The sequence below is a fragment of the Larus michahellis genome, chromosome 4 (assembly GCF_964199755.1).
Source record: "Larus michahellis chromosome 4, bLarMic1.1, whole genome shotgun sequence".
NCBI classification, from domain to species: Eukaryota; Metazoa; Chordata; class Aves; order Charadriiformes; family Laridae; genus Larus; species Larus michahellis.
Window position 1 is genome coordinate 28521640 of NC_133899.1, and position 17748 is coordinate 28539387.

A 17748-nucleotide genomic window follows, 5' to 3' on the forward strand; every position below is an offset into this window, starting at 1 on the left:
AATCTTACTCCCAGCACACATCATGCTGTGCTGGTGTTCCCCTTGCCTTCAAGCCCCCCTTGCTAAATCTCCTCTGGCTTCAGTTACAGTCTCCTGGGATCTTCTTTGCTGAGCAGATCATCCATCACTCTCCAGCCAGACTAATGCAGGCCCTGCTGTTGTGCCCTGGGGTTTGTGCTACTTTCACTTTGATTTCTCCAGTGACTCATCTATTTTATGCCCCTGAGAAGGATTTGCAGTCTGTCTCTCCATGACAGTTTTCCTCCAGCTTCTCACAGTGGTAATTTCCTAGGAAAAAACCACCTAGAAAAGCAGAGCTGTTCCACAAGCACTTCAGCTGGGGTGAATGTAGACGCTTCGAGACTCGGGCAACGTGCTGCCAGCAGCACGGCATTAGCAGCCCATTACTCCTTTCAAATCGGGAACAGCAAGCGGGCTGACCATGGTATGGGTAGCATCTCATCCTCCCACATCCAGCCCCTGTGAAGCCACTGGGACTCACCCCACTGGTCCTGGCAAGTTCACAGCTTGCAGCACGACAGCAGCACAGCACAGCTGCGCATGGGGTCACCAAGCCTGGATCCCATTGCCGGTGACAAGTCCTGCGGGATTTTGGACTGTTTTATTCTTCCAGCGCTTAGTTACTACCTTGTGCCTGTGTGCAAGCAGATCTAGAGGTGCACCCATTTACTAATAATCAGAGTCACCACATAAAAATACAATTGCAGCTAGAGGGAAGAGGCAGCTCTGCTGCTGAACTAAGCACCCTGACAGCACCAGGGCTGATCTCATCAGGCATCCGGGCTTCTGCAGCTCTGGAGAGCATGCAGCACACACATTAGCCAGCATTGCACAAAACGACACTTTTCTGATGTGCTATCCAAATTATTCATTTCGGCCTCTATGACAAACCTTCCAAAGAGCAGCATGTGTTGAGTTTAATGGTGACTTACTGAATCCCTCTTTGAAACTAGGTTTCAGAGAGGTACACTCAAGGCTTGCACTGCATTGGCTGCAGCCCTTCGTCTGAATGTTTTAATCTGGGATGCAGCAGTTCTGAAGGCAGAGTGGTTGATCCCATTAATAGGAGGAGGCTTTTCTTAGGATCATTAGTGGAAAGGCTGTGCTGGGTGCTCAGATCTCTGCTGGCGTGTACTGGATGCGCAAGCCAACACCAGTGCTGAAAGAGAAGCAGGGGTGGTGGATCTCACTCGCGTGAGCTATTCTGGTTCCGGTTCCGATTACTGTCAGCTATTACAGCCCATCAGGAGGTCACTTATAAACTGCTAGTTGCTCATACTTCATAGGTTATGCACAAAGCATTTACTTTGAATCGAGATTTCATCCGGAGATTAGGAAGGGAGTGGAAAATATTGACTTGAATGAATCTCATGATTAAATCTACTGCAAAACTACCACTGACTTCAGCTGGAACAGTGCCTTCTAAAATGCTTGTCATTAATCGAGACTTAATGTTTTCCTTCTAACTTATAATGCATTAATTATATCAGTGGCATGCGCATCATTGCCAGATAGTATGGCACTCTTAAACCAAGGGTAAGTATGCTGGAAAGTCAATGAGGGACTAAAGAGCCCAAGGACTAACTTTTCATTTGGTTTTGACTAATGTTGTCACTGGTATCCAGGGCTGAACTGGTCTTCAAATCATGTGAACTACTATCTCTTTTATGCGGAACATCCCGCATTGAGTAACCCACATGATTTTTGAATTGGGGTGTCCCAGCATCCTTTGCAGAGCCCTTGTGCAAATGAGACTGCTGTTCACCTTGCATCCAGGCTCATCTCAAGGGAGGAAGAAGGAAAGAAATATTGCAGAGCTATGGCTGGAGGGTTGGAGCTTCAAAGCTAGTTTTGTACTGTCTGAAACCTCGGTGCCTTGCTGCCTTCTGAGTTCTCCTTCAGCCCAAAGAAAGGGGATCTCTAAGTGAGGTGACACCAGCATGAGCGTGTAAGAGGCATGAAGCTGATGTCTCCATAGAGGTTTGGCCAGGAGCCACCTCCTGCAATGGTTTCCTACCCGGGAATAAGCTGCTGTGACCATGGGCAGAATTTTCACAGCTAGGATAAAACAGCGAGGTAAACCTGAGGTCTCCTTCTCCTGGATGAACACATGGAGCTATTGTCAGGTATGAGGACAGAGTGACACGCTGGCTTGTGTGCTACCATGGCCAAGACCTTTGTGCCCATTCTGCACTGTTGGTGAGAGGCAGCAACCTTCAGCGCAGCTGGGACACAGCAGCATTTCAAGTACTGCTTTGGCAGGCAGCCTGCAGCCTTCAGCGTGTCTTGTGTGTGTTTGTGCATTTATTTAAGACACTTCACCCTTTGATTGTATTTTTTAAAACATACTTTTTAAAATGTGGCTGTAGAAACCCATGTACCTGACTTGCTCAACAGTGCTGTGATATGAGGAGCAGCTGAGGGAGCTGGGGTTGTTTAGCCTGGAGAAATGAAGGCTCGGGGTGGAGGGCCTTATCATTCTCTACAACTACCCGAAAGGAGGTTGTGGCAAGGTAGGTGTCAGTCTCTTCTCCCAAGTAACAAGCGATAGGACAAGAGGAAACAGCCTCAAGTTGCGCCAGGGGAGGTTACAGAGCACTGGAATTTACTCTAAGGACTGTTGCTACAACTCCTGGAGACACGTCCCTTCTAGGAAGGCAGAACTCCACCAGTTTTCCTTGCTATCTCCCAGATCGCAATTAAAGTTTTCTATAGATAACGTAAGAGTCAATGACTAGTGGAACTCTGGCAAAAGCTCTTGAAGCTGTTAAAACACCAGAGTGCTCTGCATGGCAAATTAGCTGGCACCGATCTCCTTGTTACCACCTGCCAGCCACCTAGGTAAGAGTTAAATCTAATCTCATCATTCACAACCAGATCTTTCGCTCTACATGATCCATACCATACTGCGGAAGGGCAGGTATGCAAGAAATTCCTGTCCTACCCTTCTAACAAGTCACTAGTGTTCACTTGCTGTCAAATAGCTACTGTGAAAAGCTGTGGTTTTTCTGTACAGCTTCTCCCTGAAACAGCACAAATGCACAGCTCAACTTGCAAAATCCAGGGTCTGCAGGGCAAAGTATCAGTGCCGAGAAGTAAAGGGTCAAGTCTTTTCCTCATGGACTTCAGGAGCATCACAGAAGAAAATTACAGTAACGCTCATAGCATGAAAAACAGCTGCATTAAAATTTCATGAACAATTAGGTCTCTCCTTACTGCCCCCTATCTGGCAATTTTTTACAGAACTTCCCTTCTCAAGACTGGGTTGAAAATGATGCCAGGCTGAGACACTTTCATCTCCTGCATAAAAGACAATTTATTCCTTGTCTTACAAAATAATGATAGTATGTTCACTTGGGTCACAAACAGTTGAAAAAGCCAATAAAACAGTAACATTGTATTTTTAAAGCCTGTACAAGGAAAAACACTGCCCGTCTTTCACATTTAACTCTATCAAAGATAAAGGAAGGCCCAATCTTAGTTCCTGATTCAAAATACTAATTTAAGGCTTTAGGCCTTTGGACCAAAAAAATTATACTGATAAATTCATACAAATTTATGCCATGCAATTGCACTTCCTTGTGTTATTTTCCTTTTTTTCAATAGCTAGCTTTTAAATATTATACTCCAGATGGATTGCTGCCATCAATACAAGATCTGTTCTCCGCATATGCACATTTTCACATGCTTAAGAGCACAGGAAGAGCGCGTGGTATTGCTTTACCTCTCCTTTCAGATATCACCTCTCTCGCATGGCTCCTCTAAACATGGTTAAAATCTTAAGAGGTGTGAGAGACTTCAGATGAGCTCAAAGAGAAAACACACACCTTGTGTACAAACCCAGTGGTACCATAGTCTACACGTCCACCTTTTTCCTCAGCCTGTCTGAAGAACTCTCATTTCTCATATTGATAGTATTTTAAGCTGTGTACCTGCAAAAAAAAAAAAAAAAAAAGGCTACTGAAATTCTGAAAACTGCTGTTTAATCTTCCTTTCCTTCCCTTCCCTTCCCTCCTGGTATCATATATCCTCCCTTTCACAACAATTAGTGCTTTGTTATGCTTAGGAGTTTGAAAAAAAAAAATCATATTAATAGATCATTCTTTTAGCTTGTCCTACCATCTATGACTTTCTGACTATCAGCACTTCCACATATAATGGGATAAAGCAACATTTTCCTGCCATGATGCAGTTTTCACAGTGTGCTGTTTTCAGAGCGTCTTCCAGCTGCCAATGCTCAGCTCTCAGTTGCATGTTTGGCACTTAACAAACAGCTCACACAGTCAGTTTGTGCTGTATTTGTGTGTCTGTCTCTTAGCTTCACTGTGGCACGTTCTGCAGGACTGGAGCAAACGCTGTTTCTTCCTGCAGTCAAACTCTCATGCTGGCTGCACAGTGCATCAGGCCTGCTGAAAGTGAAGGGGCCTTCCTTTCCCTGTGGAGTTGCCGCTTGCAGACTGGGTCGCCAAACCAGAGCTCACACAATGGAGAAGAAACCACACTGTGGCTCACGCAGTCCCATTGCTCCAGTTTCCTGGTAGTCTGGCTGCAAAGGGCTCCAAGCTCCGGGGCTCCCCACATTTCCTCAGGGAGACAGCCCTGGCGTCCAACACCTCCAACCTGGACCCCCCATCCCTTCAGAGACTGGTGTCAACAGTGTCCGCCTTTGTTTGCAAGGCAGCCTCAGAGATGGTGTCCGGTTGCCCATCCCGACAGAAGAGCACAGCGGGGTTCTTGCAGGCCCACATGGCCACCTCTCCCCCGCTCACTGGGCTGGAGGAGGATGGGGCGCTGCCCAGGGGGCCGCTGTGCCTGTTGATGTAGCGCTCCCGGACACGGTCAGCCCGGTGCTCCGGCTGGCGTCCCGGGACTGAGAGGTAGGCAGCCACGTTGTTCCTAGTCCTGTAGCCACCCTCGCGGCTGCGCCGCAGCAGCACAGAGATGTTGGGGTTGCGGGCGGCGTAGATAAGAGGGTTGATGGCGCCGTTGGCCCAGGCCATCCCGCTGGCTACGGCGTCCATGGTGGGTGAGAAGGGCAGGCGGCCGGCAGCAGCGGCCAGCCCCAGGATGCAGTAAGGCCCCCAGCAGCAGATGATGGAGACAATCATGATGAGGACAGTGGTGGCCGTGCGCATCTCCCCGTAGGCCCGCAGCAAGTGCCCGTAGGTGGTGAGGGGCCGCACGCGGCTCTCGGCCAGCCGCACGGCCCGGCAGATGTTGTAGTGGCAGAAGCACATGAGGGCGAAGGGCAGGAGGTAGCAGAGCACGATGAGGGCTGCGCCATAGGGTGGCCCCAGCCGGGAGGAGCCCCAGGGCAGCACGTAGACACAGCGGTAGGCCCCAGGCCGGGCCTCCTGCCGCCCCTCGCCTGCCAGCCCGTACCAGGGCCCAGCCAGGGCCAGGGCTGCCAGCCAGACAGCAGCCAGGAGCTGGGCGGCGCGGCGGCGGCCCATCTTGTGTCGGGGCTGGCGGACGATGGCGCAGTAGCGGTCGAAGGAGAGAAGGGCCATGGTGAGGGTGGCGGCGATGCCCAGCCCGGCGTGGAGGGCGGCGCTGGCCAGGCAGAGGCGCTGCCCGAAGAGCCAGGCGCCGGGCGGGCGGCTGAGCAAGCTGAGGAAGGCCAGGGGCAGGCAGAGCAGGGCGCCCAGCAGCTCCGACAGCGACAGCGACAGCACAAAGGCGTTGGTGACCGTGCGGAGCTGCCGGTGCCGGGCGATCACCAGCACCACCGCCCCGTTGCCCAGCGCCGAGAGGGCGAAGATGAGCAGCAGCGCCAGCGCCTGCGAGGCCAGCGCCGCCGCCGACCACCCCGCCGCCGCCGCCGCTCCACCCGCCGCCGCGGCCGCCTCGCCGCTCTCGTTGCCGCCGCCGCGGGAGAGGTTGCCCGGCACGGCTGCCGCCGGCTCCATGCGCAGCCTCATGCCCCGGCCCGCGCCGCGGCTGCAGACGCGCGCCCGCCCGCCCGCCGCTCCCCGCCCGCGCCGGGCCGCCGGCCTCGCCAGCCGCTGACGTCGCCCGGCCGCCGTTGCCGAGGAACCGGGCCGGCATGGCCCGGCCCGCCCGCCCCGCGGCCCGGGGGCGGAGAAGCGGCGCCCTTACAGCCCAACAGCGGGGCCGGGGGACTCCGGCCGTCACCGGCTGGGCTGCAGACAGAGATTCCCCCTCACGCCAGACGGGCACCATCCCCATCCCTGAGTCGGGAACGGGTCCCCACAGCCCTTCTCCCCTCACGGCCCCTCTGTCCTCATGATTCCTTTCCCCTCACGGCCCCTCTCTCCTCACAGCCCTGCAGCCCATCACAAAGGGGCAGGGGCCAGCTACCCGCAGACACTCTGGTGGAGGCTGGGACCATCCCCCATGCTCTCTGGGCTGGGGTCTCACCAGCTGAGGGGTCAGGCCAGGGACCCCCACACGGGCAGCAAGACCCTGTCCCCCTGCTCTCAGCCATGCTGGAGCTGCGGGCCCCCGCATGAAAAATTTCTTAGGGATGGGGATGGTGAATAGGTAATGAAGGCTGCGACGCAATTAATGGCTGAAGAGCTTCTGAGGTTTCTGTGCTGAGGTTCGTGACTTGCTGGCCCAGCTCTTCCCCAGTAGCCAGGCTGGGGGGCTGATGACAAGGGAGATGCCCAGAAGCTAGAAACCCGCAGAGGAGTTTGCTCCCACAAGCATGGAGGATGCGTGTGTCGCTGCTTGCTCCCCCAGACCAGAGGCTGTACAGGATTTATCTAGGGGTTACAGGAAAGCTGGGAGCAAGAGCCCCAACACCAGCCCAAAAAACTTCTGTTGGAAATGCAGCCATTCTCTGAACAAGGGGGGTTTTGTTTCTTCCCAGTCCAAAGTTATAATTTCCAAGTTGACAGAAGAAATTTCTCCCAGGCTTTCCTATGCCAACCTTTTCCAAGCTCTCCAGTATGACTTGCTCCCTTCTGCTGCATAAGCAATTGGGAGATGATCGTTCTCATTTTTATGTCTCTCTTTAATGAGGCATGCTCCCACAAGCGTGTTCAATGAACAAACACCATTTTGTCCAGAGACACAGTGGAAATTACAGGCCACGAGTGGTCTGAAGCTCTGCTTCTGCCACTGCAAATGCTTGCCTACATCCCAGGGCTTGCTTTGGTTTTTCCACTGGCAATCCTCCCTCGAGGGACTCTGGCAAAGCACACATTGACTGCACTCTGCTGCGCAAGCTGCCCCTGGTCTGAGACAAAATCATCAGTAAATAATTAGCAATCAAAGGTCATAATGCCTCAGACCTTCGAATACAGCTGCTCCTGTTGAAAGTTAACCACGGGGTATTTGCAGCCAATGGTCCAAGATAAGCAAGAGAGGAAGGTTTAGGGAAGCAGCATGGAGTGGACATGCAGCGAGAGATAGTAGGAAGTTCTGAGCAAGCATCTGCTTCCAGCCCTGGGACACAAAGGGCTTTGGTAGGGGTAAAGCAAGTGCAGCGAGGAACGGGGCATCTGGACAGGCCTGAGCAGGGCAGACTGGAAAAGCTGGGGTATGAGACAGAGCAGCACAACCGGCTGAGTGGGAGGCATTGAGGAAGAGCAGGCAATCCAAACCAGCAGCCACGGAACACTTGGCAGAGTCCTGGGAATGTGCTCCAGGAGTGTAAACAAGAGGTAAAAAGCAGTGTCTTCATCTGGCTTTTAATAGGAAGCTGGCTTTGAAATTAGTAATTTGCAGACGCAGAGAAGGCACATAATTTTTAAGACATTTCTCTAAGATCAGCTCCATTTTCTGCAAATAATTATTGGAAAAAAAAGAAGAAAAAGATTACGGCTTCTCAGAACGGCCCATATATGCTAATCACATTGCACCCAATATGCTAATCACAACAAGGGAACACTGCCTGTTATCTTGAAACATGGCAGATGCTGACACACCACCAAAGGCTCTTCCTGTTGCTCTGGTATATTGCAATGACCCATGTGGAGAAGAACAGAAATGCTTGGGCAGAAGGGCAGCACCATCAGTGACACTTTGCCAGTGCCTCATGGCTCAGGTCACTTGAAGAAGAAGCCGTATTTCAGTGGGTCCTCCTCTTCGACAGTGAAGGTGGCTGTACCAGTGTAAAAGGCTTCTCCCGAGACTTCCACGATGACGGCATTGTAGTCCCCAAACCTGGCTTCCTGCAGAGGGATTAGGATCAGGACAGAGGCAACAGGAGGTTCCCCGCCCACCCAACCCCATGAAATGCCAGTGCTACCTGGCGCTTAGGCAGAGACACCCCTCACCAAGTGCTCTGCCTTGCCCAGGTACATCCTGATGTGCAGCAGCCCTTTTACCACCTCAGCTTGCCTGCACGAGCTCCACACCTGCACAAATGCTGCTGCCCCTGCTCTGAGCTCGCGAGCCCCTGCACTGCCACAATATGGGTTTGCCTCAAAGGAGGCTGACAAGCTGGTGGCTGCCTGCACCCAAAGAGCGAGAGCTCCCTGGGGCTTGTCCAAATCTTCACAGCCACGTGCTTCCAGATACCGTAGGGACAGGGCTGAGCCTGGAAATCCAGATGCACAGACCCAGCACCTCCGAACAACACGCTCAGTCTTTGAGCAGGGAAGAGGGGACTAAACCAGAAATCCACCCTTTAGCTGCCACTGAGAACAAACCTGACTGACTTATCTACCCCAGTGCTTTCCTAATGGCTGAGGGAGGATTTGCAGGGAAGCTGTGCAGCAGAAGAAGGTCTTACTGTTACTTGCTTCTCTAACAAAAAATCCAGAAGCCTGAGGCTTGTTGGAAGGCGAGACCCCCAGGCACCTCCCTCCTTCCATACACACTTCCCCAGGCACAGAAAGGCTTTTCTGCTTCTCCACTGAGCCAAGCCAACAGCACTTTTCCAGCAGTCCTCAGGACAGAGGGAAAGTCCAACACAAGCGACTTGCCTTCACCGCCTTCCCAGTGAACAAGGAGCCTGTGGTGCTGCTCCGAAAGGTTCTGGTCTGATTCAGCTGGATGAGTCCCTTATGGTACTGCAAGGCAATGCGAGCCATCACACCCGAACCTGTCGGACTTCGGTCAACCTATATTCAAGAAGAGAAGATGAACCAGCTCTAGTATTTTGGGTTTTAAAAGAAAAAAATATTGCTTCCCTCAGTTCTTCTTTCCACCTTTATACTGCACTTGGGGGAAACCCCTCCAGCCCAGGGCTTTGTACAGAATTCGGATACATCACAAATGGGAAGACAAAATAAGCAGGTTTGGGGTACTTTTGGATTATGATCAGCTTTGTCAAACTTGTAGGGATGAACAATCTAATAAATATTGAGGCTATTTAGGGAGCACTTGAAAGCTTCCCAGCATCATAGCAAAAGGACTGAGAGAGGCAGACACCATTCTCAGGCGTGAAGGTAGGATCAGTTCTCCTTACACTTAACCGAGAGAGCTGCTGGCCAGCCTGGTTTTTAAAATCTCCAAAACCACAGCATTGGCCAGCTTCTGAGGTGATCTATCCCAATGCTCCACACTCCTCACTGCTGGAAAGTCTAACCAAAACTTCCCCTGCTATTTATGGGATACCTTATCCACTGCAGACAAGGACAGAATTTTACACCCCCTCTTTTCTCTCTTGTTCTTTTCATCCCCAGACATGCACTATGTTGGGATCCTGCCTCAGCCCCTGGACTCCTGGGAAATTCCTACCTATGGGATATAGGTATGAACCTTTTTAAAATGCCACCATCTAAGACGTGCAAAAGTATTTCCATCACAGGAACTAAACCAGCATGTGTTCAGTGACACTCAGCACTTCAGAGACATCACTGTAGCTGAAGAAATGATCGTTGCCCAAAACAAAATGAAACAGAACCATCTCCCGTCTCTACAGCGGATGTAGGAAGGGAAAAAGGTGGTGCCTTGTGTGTCTGAGAAGATCCCGTTTCTGTACCTGTTCATCTGCAAACACGCAGATGTTGGTGGTGGGCTCCTCACTAAAGGCATCTTTCCCATCTGTCAGTATGGTGCCATAGAGGAAAGCCAGGTCTTCACTTTCAGGGTGATGAAGCTTGAACTGCAAACAGCACAGACAGGTTCACCAACATGCGCAGCAGCAGTACGTGCAGTACAGCTTCCTCGAGAGACCAGAGGAAGGGGACGAGGCAACACTGCTGCGTTTCCACCTCTGCTTCTCCAGTAACAGAGACGGGTGCAGCAGCAGGAATTCGAGCTCCTTCTCACAATCTTGTGAGGCTGAAGGAGGACCCTGAAATTCAACATGGGGCTGGAAAATGGGACTCCCCTCCCATCCCAAGCATCTCAGGGAAATAAAGGGCCTTGGTCTGGTGCAGTCACTCTGAAGGGAACATGCTGGGGTACTGCAGTGCTCCGCCATACCTGTTTCTTCACCGCTTCCGTCACCGCACTTGCCGCACTGACGAGGTCTCTGGTCTTTGAAGAGCAGACATCGAGGCCCAGCTGCTTGGCGCTGAGGAAGGCGTAGAAAGTGCCACCGTAGCCGATGTCGACCACCACCTTCCCGTGACCAGGAACGTCGATAGCTAAGTCTGGGCAGAGAAAGGCAGTGAGGAGGGGAAATCATGCTGTGCAGTGGGCTCGCAAGCGGAGCTGGGGAACCCAGCTGCATGCAAGGAAGAGACGGGGACAACTCGAGTGCTCCCATGCCAGAGTGGGATGCCACACCTTCTACCATCCCTGACGGCCTCATCCAGCCTCTGGGAGACAGCAGAATTGGGGAGGGATTTGCCAGATGCCCCTCAGCCAGGCCGTGAGCCCCCGCCCTGGCACAGCCACCACCAACCCCTCCCCCAAAATTGCTATGGCGCAGGCTTGGTCCCCACCAATGGCAGCAGCGAAGGCGGGCACGCTGTGGAAGCGGACGGGGTTGCCGCTGCGGCAGCCATCCCAGGGGACAAAGGCAGTGACGGGCCCACAGGGGCAGTGCAGGCGGACGGCGGTCTCAGGGGAGGTGGGCACTGCCACCAGCCCGTAGTCGAGGGCGAAGCGGCCGAGCGCCAGGACAGCGTGGCCACACATGGTGCTGTAGCCGGCGCAGTGCAGGAAGACAGCCGCCAAGTGGGCACTGGTGGTGGCCACCCCGCCGGCCACCACCACCACCCCGTACATGCCGGCGTGGCCCCGCGGCTCATGCATCAGTGCTCGCCGCACGTGGTCCTGCGTGGCTGCCATCTCTCGCCGCAGAGACAGCAGCGACAGCCCCCCTGCCACCGCCTCCTCCGCTGCCTCCAGTCGCGGGATGATGCGGAGCGGCTCGCCACCCGTATGCATCTCCACCGTCTGCAGCACCAAGCCCGAGGGCGAGTGCGGCGGCAGCCGCCGCCCGCCGCCGCCTGCCGCCATCGCCATCGCCCCGGCGGGCCGCACCACCGGCCCGAGGCCCGGCCCCAGGAGCGGGCCCGCCCCCGGCGCAGTGACCCCGCCCCTGCGTATGGCCTCGCCCGCGGGCGGAGCAACCCCGCCCCTTGCCCGTGACCACGCCTCTATCCCTCGGGGGGTGGAGCTGGTCCCCGCGTCGGAAGCGGAAGTGGCGCGTGACGGAAGTGGCTTGGAGGAGTTGGCGGGCTTGTTGCCGGGTTACCGGGATGTTCCGTTCTGGTAGGCCGGGGACACCGGGCCCGGCGGTACCGGACTGGGCGTAGGGATGGGGATGGGGGTGTTGTCAGCGGCTGGAGCGGGCCGTGGGTGGCGCTCGGTGCCTCTCGGCTGCGGGCGGGGCGGGTCTTGGCAGACCGGAGCGCCGCGGTAACCCGGGCTGCGCTCTCCCCGCAGGTGTGGACATCCAGACCGCCTGCCTCGGGCTGTACTGCGGCAGGACCGTCCTGTCGGTCAACGGCTCCGTGGAGACCTACGGGGACTGTGGGGTAAGTGCGGCGCGGGCGAGTTTCGGCCTGGGGAGAGGAGAAGGACCCGCTCCCTCCTGAGCTGGGCCCGGCTTCGGCAGCGCAGGCCGCGGCAGCCCTCCGGAGGCTGACGCGGATCCGCTGTAAGCAGCACCGCGGCCCGCAGCCCAGCCCCGAGGTGCCGTGGGGAGCAGGTGGAGATGAGGGCTGCAAAGGGCGGGCAGAGCTCCCTTACTGAAAGCAGGAGCTGCTCAATGAAACGTTCCACGAAGGAGGTGCTAAGCCAGAGCCGAGCAGAGGGGCTGTAAAAGCTGGAACAGGGTGGGATGGTACGGAGAGCTGTGCTGAAATCACTCTACCCAGTGACTTTATTTGAGTACTAAAGGAGAGCAAGATCCAGGGAGGGTGGAATGAATGGGGAGCAAGAAACTCTGTGGGGAAGTGGTTGCAAGGGGCCTGGTGACTGAGCTTAGTGAGGAAAAGGAGGTGGTATGACAGTGGGAGAAGAAGAGGAAGTCTTGGATGAAGCCTTTTAAACGTACTTCACCTTTTTTTATATTAAAAAGCAAGAGCCAGAGAGATCAAGGGCAGCATAGGCTGAGAAATTGCTGATATTAATGTTTCATCTCTTTAAAAATCTGGTAAGTTTATTGCCCCAGAACTTCTGTCTGTTTTTCCAGGAACTGCAATGATTCATTATTGGTACTCAGATGCTTTGTAAATACAGTCTCTACTTTTTGTAGGTATGCCCTAGAGGTCAAAGAACCGATGACAACAAAATCTGCCGGGAATGTATGGGATCTCCAGACCGCTATGACTGGCTGTACCTTGGCTTCATGGCCATGCTTCCCCTGGTTTTACACTGGTTCTTTATTGAATGGTATTCAGGAAAAAAGAGGTTTGTATACCCCTTCTTCAGATAAGTTATTTAAAAATGGAAGCCTTGCATCCATGAGTGAACAGTCTGAGATGCTGAATTGAATTGTCCAGCAGTTCATGCTGCTGGTTGAGCTGATATGAGCAGCACATAAGCTTTGAGCAGCTGGAGGGGGGCGTTATTTACAAACGTAAGAATCCTGCAGGTCCTTCTTGCCAGTCACTGCCCTCGGGACATTGGCTGTATCTCTTCAATGAGGTGCCCAGTCTGGCAATTTGGGCTGGATTGAGTTTCCCAGCAGCGGGCAGGAGCAGCACGTTGTGTTATCCCCTCTCTCCTGGGCCAGACCAGGGCCAGGTCACACCCGCAGGTGTGACCCACCTCCGCAGAGGACCCGATCAGCAGTGCTCTGCATGTTCAATGAGAGAATGGGTTTGAGTTTTCTCTTTAGGAATACGTATACTGGGTTTGGTCCTTATAGCATAGCTGATGTAACCTTTATGTCAGCATGGTGCATCAAGGAAGATCTGTAAAAAAGGGGGTTAAAACCACAGCTTCATGCGGCCATTAGGTGCTAGGCTGGAACTTTTAAGAAGTAATGACTCTAGAGTGTACTAAACTCTGAAAACATAGGGGACTGAGAGAGTTTAATATATGAATATACCATCTTGAACAAGGACTTGCGGCTTTGAACATTTCGCTTATATCATATGTAACAACGTTACCCCTTCTGAGATACCTGGTGTTTTATCCTCACTGCTGCTTTCTGTGAAACTGCAAAAGCGTGAGTGTTGCTGTCCCTCACCTGAGAGGATGTTTATGCTACAGCAAGCTTTTATTTAAGTAGCTGGAATGTTGTTCAGTCACATTTTACGCCTAAATCATCTGAGATTCTAAATGGGTTTTCACATTCAGCTTCAAATACTTAACTTTTTATTCAAGCAGAGTTGTCCTTCCTGGGTCACGTTGAATATTAACTCTGTAGAAGGTTCTGCGCTGCATGGGCCTCCACTTTTCAGTTGGCGTTTAGATTTCCTATAGTGTTAGCAAAATAGTAGTAAATCTCTCTCTCCATCCATAGTTCCAGCGCATTATTGCAGCATGTCACCGCCTTGTTCGAATGCAGCATTGCAGCAATTGTTACACTGGTCGTCAGCGACCCTGTCGGCTCTCTGCACATCCGCTCCTGCAAGGTGAAGAAGCTTTCGGACTGGTACACAATGCTTTACAACCCAAGTCCTGACTACATCACCACAGTGCACTGCACTCATGAAGCAGTCTATCCCCTGTGAGTGTAAAGGCTTTTGTACTCCTGTCTGTCCCTTCTTTATATACAAGTGTGTTTCTGTCCGTGCCTCTTCTCAAAGCCGCAAAAAGCGTGCAGATATAACTCAGAACAATGAGTATCGATTGCCTGAAGTCTTTCATGCATTGAGCTGTTTTATGTGTGAAGCACTTAGCAGCACCTGACGACTTCCTGAGTCACCAAAGAAGGTGGCATAAATCCAGGCTATTTAGCTATGAAGAGTTAGAGTTTGGGGGTTTTTATGCTTTGCTGCATCTTCCCTGTTTCCCCTTGGAAAAGTGAGCCCATCATTCTGTGTTTACATCCTTTGATTGTAAATTCTTTAGACTTCACTGACTCTAACCCCAAATTCCCTCGTTCTGAGTTGAGTCTGTAGGAGAAAAACAACTGCACGTTTTAAGAAATTTTTCTTTTTTTTTCTTTTTTTCAGGTACACCATTGTGTTTATATATTATGCCTTCTGTCTTGTGTTAATGATGCTACTTCGGCCTCTTCTGGTTAAGAAAATTGCCTGTGGTTTAGGAAAGTCTGATCGATTTAAAAGCATTTATGCAGCACTGTACTTCTTCCCTATCCTCACTGTGCTTCAGGCCGTTGGAGGAGGCCTGCTCTGTGAGTTCTCTCTTAAACACTTATAAACGTACCTATAAACACACACTAACAAGTGACTTATGGGAGGGAAGGGCAGCCTTTTTGCTTTGAGAATAAGGATGTTGTTTAAGGTTATTGTGAGGAGTCTTACCTGAAAAGGTTGCTCACTAGTAGCCCTGTCCTAACCAGCCTCCTGATCAGCATGGCTTTTGCCTCTGCCGGTGCTGCTTCCCCAAAAAGGGAGTAGAAGAGGTATGAGAGGAAATTAATTCAGAGGAAGTTAATTCCATTTTCTGCTGAGGTAGAGTTTGTCTGATTTCAGAGGTGGATTAAAGTGTAAGTTTGGGGAGATCAGCTATTTTTGGTTTAGCTTCCAGCATGCTTGTCACATGAAGGGGACAGGTGCCACAAAATCTCCACTCAGCCTGGCTACTTTTCTCATTATCTGCCTTTTTCAATTAGTGATTTAAGTATACATTAACTCCCCCTGGAAATATTAGAAAAGGTTTGAAAACCTAAGATGGAAGGTTGAATAGTTGTGCTTGGCTGACCCTTACTGCTCTGCGTGTTTGATGTGATGATAAGAGGTGGACTATAGTAGCTTAGTTTACTTCATACCCGTGGTTATATATGTAAAAACGATCTCCTCTGAATTGTACGTAATGCATTCTTTTTCCTGCTAACGTGTTCAATGGTTGCCTTTAGATTATGCCTTTCCATACATCATACTGGTGCTGTCCTTGGTTACGCTGGCTGTGTACATGTCTGCTTCTGAAGTGGAGGTAGGTAAATGTGTTTCCTCTGTTAAAACTCATAATATAAAATACTTGAGACCACTTTGTCTCTTGCCTTTTCTCAGCAGTGTATTCTGTGTTTAAGCCTCTTCCTTTAAGACTTCTCTTAGCCAGAGGAAGCTCCGGCGAGACTCCGTCTTGTGGTGTATTGAGAAACTGTGTTATGTGCTGGAAGGTCTCAAAACCGGGAGGCTTCGTACAGGCTCTGAGCACCACATCTTTTAAACATCAGGTACTAGGTAACAGGCTGAATGCTAACAGGATGCTGTGTTTGTTTTGCAAGTCTTTCAAGGATCTTCTTGTCAGGAAGAAAAGGCTCGTTGTCCTCTTCAGCCACTGGTTACTTCATGCCTATGGAATCATCTCCATTTCCAAACTGGATAAGCTTGAGCAGGACCTGCCGCTGCTTGCCTTGGTACCCGCACCTGCCCTCTTCTACTTACTGACAGCAAAGTACACTGAGCCATCGCGCATACTCTCAGAAGGTGGAAACGGACATTAAAAGGAGCCTGTGCCAACAACGCTGTCCTAATCATGTGGATTAAGCAATTTAAGTGCTTGTTATGCTTTGGAAACTTCTGTTTTAAAAGAAGTTATTTATGTACAAGACTTCCAGGTGAAACACTTCTGAGTGAGACTGTATAATACGAAAAGGCTGCACTTTGTATTCTTCATATGTATCTGTTATAGATCAAAGGGAATGTCTTTTTATCTATTTATCACTGTGAATCCGTATAAAAAGCTTGTGACACAATCTAGTACAGCAGTTTGCTTGTATATGTTTATTTCCTAATGCAATATTTTAGGTGTTGTTTGAATAAAACAACAACGTTTTTCAGACTTTCAATAAAACAAACTGAGCTTGAATATTACACAGAGCTTGGTTTTCTTGTCACAAACTCTATCTTCTATTCCCACCAGTGGAAATAAACTTTTGTCTTCATAAAATACGTTGAGCGTCTCCTCATTGATTCCTTGTGATGCTTATATATGGCTGCTAGGAAGAAGGAGGGGGAAATGCATTGTAAAGTTCACTGTAAAGTATAGTTTGTGCTTTCTGTAATTCATGTATGGAGACCTCTTGTTGCATGAAAAGGGGCAAAGCAGTTTTGGCAGAAGATAAACCCCCTTGCATTCTAACACTCCTCACTGAGGTGGGAGGCTAGGTGCGGCTAGGTTTAAATTCTGAGTGATGCCCAATTCCGCACTATCAGTCCAATCGTGTTTAATATGTATTAAACTATTACGATTGGGATACAATGATAGTGGACTGCACCTTCAGTCTAGTCGTGCTCATGAACTAGCACGGCCACTCTCACGTCTTTGGTCGTGTTCAGGGAGAAACCAAAACGACTAGCTACTTAAACAGTGCAGTTTATTTAAACAACAGATCTATAGGTTCTTAGGATTGCCAGTGATAAATACACTGTCTGCAAAGCGTGTGCAAATAAAGATATTGTTAAGTATCCAAAAGCGTGACAAAGTTATAAACAACACAGCCTGGCTATAAACGTAGGAGAGAGATTCTCTAGAGAAATTTCTAAGTTCCCCGAGGAAACTCTCGGTATAATCTAAGTCTTACCTAAGGTGTCCCTATGGTGGGGAAGAAAGGCTCAGCCCGTCAGCTGGTCCTGGAAGTCAGTGATGGAGTTCTCGACTTGTTTGCGACAGTGTCTTCCCTGATATCCCCCCTCTCTCGGGCTATTTTTATACTATTTTTTTTATCTTCAAAGTGGAGTTTGAGTGACTTTAGTCATAAATACTTTTATTATGATTGGTGTACTCAAGGAGGAGTGGTCACACCTTGGGGGTGGGTAGCTTCCGGGATGGAGGTGTGTTTTGGTACGTTGTAATGAGCAAAGTTCCCACAAAGGACAACATTTCATGAAAATTTGACAAAATGTTGGCTCAGGTAGTGTGTAGGCTGCTTATCTGTTTCGTAGTAAGCAAGTAGGCAGCTTATCTGTTCCGTAGTACCATCTCATTCCCATATCTGCTATTCGTCACAAGGGAAGGCCACGGAACAATCGCGTTCTGTTCCATCCCTTGTGTAGTTTCACAAACAACCTTGTCCAGGGAATCGCAGATGCTGCATTCTTCATGTGTCAGCTTCAGCTGTATTCTACCTCGGAAGCCTCTTGATTTTATGAGTTTCCTTAATGTGTGAACAATGCGGTACTTTTGTATTCTTGGCCAATTTAGTAATTATTCCACATAATCCGCCCCGTGACTACAGTCACTCAAGCTCCACGATACGCAATACTGATGATAGGGAATATCACATGTCCTCGTGTGGTGAGGGATATCAAGTGCAAATACATCTTGTGGAGT

The 17748-nt window shown here is 50.8% G+C and overlaps 3 protein-coding genes across 3 annotated transcripts; 1 reads left to right on the forward strand and 2 right to left on the reverse strand.

Annotated features, from left to right (window-relative positions):
* Window positions 1-4658: 4658 nt before the first annotated feature.
* GPR135 (G protein-coupled receptor 135) lies at window positions 4659-5942 on the reverse strand. Its single transcript, XM_074586917.1, has one exon. The coding sequence runs from the start codon at window positions 5940-5942 to the stop codon at window positions 4659-4661; it is 1284 nt and encodes a 427-aa protein (XP_074443018.1).
* Window positions 5943-7663: 1721 nt separating this feature from the next.
* Window positions 7664-11392, reverse strand: L3HYPDH (trans-L-3-hydroxyproline dehydratase). The gene is made up of 5 exons (XM_074586918.1): window positions 10830-11392; window positions 10366-10535; window positions 9920-10042; window positions 8919-9056; window positions 7664-8162 (listed from the first exon to the last, which is right to left on the reverse strand). Exons 1-5 carry the CDS (start codon window positions 11353-11355, stop codon window positions 8037-8039), a joined length of 1083 nt encoding a protein of 360 aa, XP_074443019.1. The 5' UTR covers window positions 11356-11392; the 3' UTR covers window positions 7664-8036.
* A 112-nt stretch (window positions 11393-11504) lies between these two features.
* Window positions 11505-16886, forward strand: JKAMP (JNK1/MAPK8 associated membrane protein). Its single transcript, XM_074583685.1, has 7 exons — window positions 11505-11604; window positions 11779-11870; window positions 12593-12747; window positions 13808-14014; window positions 14463-14644; window positions 15329-15405; window positions 15701-16886. Exons 1-7 carry the CDS (start codon window positions 11592-11594, stop codon window positions 15917-15919), a joined length of 945 nt encoding a protein of 314 aa, XP_074439786.1. The 5' UTR covers window positions 11505-11591; the 3' UTR covers window positions 15920-16886.
* The last annotated feature ends 862 nt before the right edge of the window (window positions 16887-17748 follow it).

What these genes read in the sequence shown, in the direction of transcription:
- GPR135 (XM_074586917.1), bottom strand. Translation starts at nt 5,942, where the DNA reads ATGAGGCTGCGCATGGAGCCGGCGGCAGCCGTGCCGGGCAACCTCTCC.
- L3HYPDH (XM_074586918.1), bottom strand. Translation starts at nt 11,355, where the DNA reads ATGGCGATGGCGGCAGGCGGCGGCGGGCGGCGGCTGCCGCCGCACTCG. An exon ending in CGCCTTCGCTGCTGCCATTG is followed by an intron (nt 10,536 to 10,829) that starts GTGGGGACCAAG and finishes TTCTCTGCCCAG; the next exon opens with ACTTAGCTATCGACGTTCCT. An exon ending in TCACTGGGAAGGCGGTGAAG is followed by an intron (nt 8,163 to 8,918) that starts GCAAGTCGCTTG and finishes ATCCCTCTGCAG; the next exon opens with GAAGCCAGGTTTGGGGACTA.
- JKAMP (XM_074583685.1), top strand. An exon ending in CGTTGGAGGAGGCCTGCTCT is followed by an intron (nt 14,645 to 15,328) that starts GTGAGTTCTCTC and finishes GGTTGCCTTTAG; the next exon opens with ATTATGCCTTTCCATACATC. An exon ending in TGTCTGCTTCTGAAGTGGAG is followed by an intron (nt 15,406 to 15,700) that starts GTAGGTAAATGT and finishes TTGTTTTGCAAG; the next exon opens with TCTTTCAAGGATCTTCTTGT.